We start from the raw sequence: 4,633 nt of genomic DNA on the forward strand, positions 1-4,633 counted from the left end.
TTTCATCTTCTCTGATTAGAATTTTTTTTTTTGGATCAAATTCATCTCCATTAGTTAAATCAATCTATGGAGAAAGTTCTTCTTGAAGATATCATCATACTTAACATATTTTCTAGGGTTCCATTTGAATCTCTATTTGAATGTCGATTAGTATCGAAGAAATGGAATTACTTCATCACTCATCTGTCTAAGCACCTCAATTCCCCTTCTTCTTCATCAGATTCAAAGGTTAGTTTCATTTCCTTAAACATGTTACAAAATCACAGATTCCAGCTTCTTTATCTAGAGTATCATGAAACTAATCAACAACTTAGAATTTCAAAGATCAATCATCCACTCATTAGGAGAGCACATTATAACTAATCCTATCTATATCTGTAATCCTGTTACTAGAGAATACATATTGTTACCAATTTGTACTGAAAATTGTTTGAAAGGTCGAAATGTATTTGGATTTGGTTACAACGATAAGACGAATGAATATAAGGTGGTTAGAATCTATTTTGAATCAGAGGAACATACAGAACCAGGAAAAGTCCAGGTATACACTCTTGGGGCTGGTACTGGGTGGAGAAACAAAGGGCAGGTAGCTTATTCGTTGCAAACGAATAATTCTTATTCACCGGGAATGAATGCAGATGGAGAGGTTTATTGGTTACACCAAGGTGTATTGGAGAAACATTGTGTCCCTGGTCAACCGATTAAATCAGACGAAGGTAGAGTTGTGGCCTTTAATTTGGCGGATGAGGTATTTCGGTTGCTTCCTAATCCGCCTTATTACACTATCCTTCCTTGTGGCAAAGAATTTGCAGTTTTTGTTTATCATCAAATCCAGGTTTTTAGGAGGCTGTCTGTGTTATATTCATAAAGAAAGATACGACACTATTAATATATGGTCATTCAAGAAGAATAATGATACTAATGGTTTGGTTGTCAATGAGAAGGAAGAGGATTCGTCTAATTGGAGTTTGGCAGCCACCGTGCACATCCAACGTGACAATGTTGCGCAATTCTTTGACCTTACAAAGAGTGGGGAGATTTTATATTGGGATGATAAAAAAACTGCTATAAGCTATGACCCGAAAACCGCAAGTATGAAAGAGCTTCTGAATGATGGTACTACTGGTTTGGAAGTTTTTGAAACGATTTGTCATGAGAGTAGCTTTGTTTCATTGAAAGCGTTGGGAGAAGAGAATGTGAAGATGTTCGATCGAATCAACTGATTAACTACTGTAGAGTACTGGAAGCTTTGCAATGGGCTTATGAGCTTCGCTATACCGTTTATCATCAAAGATGGTGCCAATCACATTTTGGAGCATAATTTAGGGTAAAAGTAGACCTCTGACCAAAAATTCGATACTTGTAGTATGACTATCAAACTAATCTTTATGTTGTTAGCACTTTCAACTGCAATATAGTTAGTAGACAGAACAGATAGTGTCGCTCAAAGGTCTAGGAGTTATGGCAGTGTTGTTGTTTACTCTATCCTTACTTGTTAGACTTCATTTAGTATTAGTTTACTTTGTGCTTGTGGGCATTTTAAGACGTTAGATTGTTCATGAATTTGACTGCCTTTATTTTGAAATGGATTGTACTGCTTTTCTTGTTTATTCATGTTTAGAATGTTCTGCATCTATGTTATTGTGGGGCCCACTTATCTTTTATATGAGGTGATTTCTTGTTGTTCATTTATCTTTTTTATTTTTTTTTAAGATTTGGATGGTTATCAAGTACAATGAACTCAAATAACTCAAAATGAGATTCCAGTTCCTGGTCATCGGTTGAGTCTTTTGTTTCATGTTGTACTTTGGTTGCCATTAGCACTAATTTGATGCTAGTTACCCCCTTTTTAGGCAGCTTCCATTTTATCGATCCAAAGATAATATAAAAGTGCAGGTGCTATCATACGGTCTAAAGTAATCTGTCTATATGATGATCAAAAGTATTCCAGCTTCTGCTACATGTTCGTATTCTGAATCATTTCAGAGTTTCTTCTCGTCAGGCAAGGAACTCAACTCCTATTGAATGTTTTTGGACCCTCCTGATAAAGGTGAGGTGATGATTTTTGCGACGGCGCTGCGATGTGTAATCCAGGTCAAGCTGGAGCTGGAGTATTTGCTAGAGATTCTGCATGCTCGGTTCTTGGTACTTTGAGTGCTGGTTTGGGATGGAAAACAAATTTTGTTGCAGAGGTTAGTGCAGCAGTTGTTCCTGGTTTGGAGTAGGCTCCAAGATGGGGTGTGAGAATTTGTGTTAGATCCGACTCTGCGAGTGCTTGATGCAACGTTGGAGGGTAGCCAGTTCCTTTTATGATAATATCCGTTATATGTTTATGCTTTCCGTGAAGTTAATTTCGATGCTGATTTTTTATCTAAGCATGCTTGTTTGATAGCAGAAGATGATTTTGAGATGTCTGTAGGTTGACCTGATTCTCTACCGGCGGTGGAGATGGCCTTGGAAAACCTATTTTAAATTCAAATGAATTTTTGTTGATTTGATGGACGTTGTGTGTTTCATATCTTTTGCTTCTTAAGTTTTTGGGTTCTCATTGATCCTCTTTTCATGTAATCTTTATTTTTGGCTTTTGCTTTAATAAAAAATTTCGACTAAGCAAAAAAAAATCACTATCTCATGTGGGAAGCTGATCTGATGTGCTGCTGTTGCTGGGGAAGTGTTTTGAACCGCTGCTGGTTGTCATTGCTTGCTAGCTAGATGTCGTCAGTGTGTTAAAAAAAAAAAAGGTATTTTAGAATACCTGATTTTTTTCTCTTTTCTTCTTCTTCTCTGCACCAGCCTTGAACCCGTGACTTCATGGTTACGTGGTATGATCCACACCACTGAAGACGCGGAGGCGTGGTGCTAATTTGATGCAATTCAATTGTTTTAGTCCTTAAACTCACTACTATTTACGGGTGTACCACTTCCTTACCAATTGGTGTTTTCTGCAAATTATTACTGCTCCGGAAACTAATGAGACAACCAAATTAGAAAGACATTATATTAACATCTCTGAAAACTCGAAGTGAGCGCATTACAGTTTTAGACCATCATCCACTATACCAACAGAAGTGCCGCAAAGAAGTCACAATTTTGATCTTAAAAGAACAAGCTTGTTATAGGGCGGCATGTTTTATTAGAGGCGGATTGTGATAGTAATGTCCCTTTAGTTGGTTAGGGATGTCTTAAAGAGGATGTAAATTGACTAGAATACCCTCCCCATTTCTTAACCTAAATCAAAACTAAATTGAAAATTTGTTTTCTTTCTTCTTCTCTTCTCCTCCTCCCATCAACCGTAACCTCCATTAAAACTCAAAATTTCATCGTCTTCGATTAATCAATGATTCGAAAATTAATCAAGTGTAGTGTAATGACTTATATGAAGTATGTTTTGAAAAACCCAATTAGGGTTTAGTTTATTTTGTTCGATTTAAGTTTAATTTCTATCAAAAATTAGAGTTTTAGATGAAAATTGAAATTGAAGTTTCTGGGTTTATGTGAGTTACGGTTGATTTTAACTCTATTACGAACCGTAACTAGAGATTTTGATGTTGTTACGGTTGGTAATAGTTCAACTACCAACCTTATGTTCTTATATCTGAGAATTTTCTTCAGTTACGGTTGGTAACCATTTTAGTTTACGAACTGTAACCAACCGTAACTGAGTTACGGTTCGTATCGAGCATTTAGTTACCAACCGTAACTGGTTTAACGATTGGGTTTTCTTCAAATTTAACCAGTTACGGTTGATAGTTCATCTTTAGGAACCGTAACTAAGATATACGGTTGATTACGAGCAAAATTCCAACTTGTTTGAGGGTGAAAACAGTTTCTGCTGATTTTGGTAATTTCGAGTGTGTGGGTGAGAAACGAGTCTAAACCCTAAACAATGTACTGCGAGGGAGTACTTTGATCGATAGATCAATCTGTACAAATCCGGCCTAAACCAAGAAATGGCCGTTCCAGACTTGCTTCGGTCACAAAGTGAAGGAGAAGGGTTGGTCTTAGGGAGGGAAGCGAAAAGAGTGTTGAGACCAGAATAGTTGATTCTGGTCTCAACATATGGAAAGCTAACAGATGGGAAAGCTAACAAGTGATTTCTGAGTGTTGTATTCTCCTGACCAAAACTTCTTATTGGTGGAAATAGGTGAGATCTATTTATACAAGTCGCAACGAAACTTACCCTGGTCTCTTAAGAAGTGGAAACGGTTGACTAAATGGAAGAAAGCGGTAACGGGTAACACCTGAAATCGATGTTTCCATAATGAAGGAAACGTTTCACCATTACTCCTCGTATTTACTAACTGCTTCACTCTTATGACACTTTCTTGTAACGGGAGTAGTGTACGCCGCACGCTGTAAACCGCCAGACCAATACCCTGATGAGCATCCCCAGTTTGTGACATGTTTTGATGTCTCGAGTGTTTTACTGGAAAACGTGTAGAATACTGCTATTGTTTGGCAAGTTAAGATTGAGAGGCTTGCCGGTACAGTGGTGACTTTCGACGGCCGAGATTTCACATCTTGAGAGGAAGGTTAGCCGTTGATTGTGGTTACCTTCCGTTGGTATCCAGTGGAATGGCTTGCGCATGACTTTGGCGTGGCTAATTAGGGTTTGGTGTCGTGACCAAAGAAT

General features: G+C 37.7%; 1 protein-coding gene across 1 annotated transcript; it reads left to right on the top strand.

The window, feature by feature from the left end:
- Positions 1 to 292: 292 nt before the first annotated feature.
- LOC113360764 (F-box protein At3g07870-like) lies at positions 293 to 1,223 on the top strand. The gene is made up of 2 exons (XM_026604229.1): positions 293 to 835; positions 945 to 1,223. Exons 1-2 carry the CDS (start codon positions 293 to 295, stop codon positions 1,221 to 1,223), a joined length of 822 nt encoding a protein of 273 aa, XP_026460014.1.
- Positions 1,224 to 4,633: the final 3,410 nt, after the last annotated feature.

This window comes from Papaver somniferum, chromosome 3 (assembly GCF_003573695.1).
Source record: "Papaver somniferum cultivar HN1 chromosome 3, ASM357369v1, whole genome shotgun sequence".
Taxonomy (NCBI): domain Eukaryota; kingdom Viridiplantae; phylum Streptophyta; class Magnoliopsida; order Ranunculales; family Papaveraceae; genus Papaver; species Papaver somniferum.

Bases quoted from the DNA above. Each gene is read 5' to 3' on its own strand.
- LOC113360764 (XM_026604229.1), top strand. From the start codon at position 293: ATGAAACTAATCAACAACTTAGAATTTCAAAGATCAATCATCCACTCA. The intron at 836-944 runs GTTTTTAGGAGG...GTCAATGAGAAG, and splicing joins TTGTTTATCATCAAATCCAG to GAAGAGGATTCGTCTAATTG.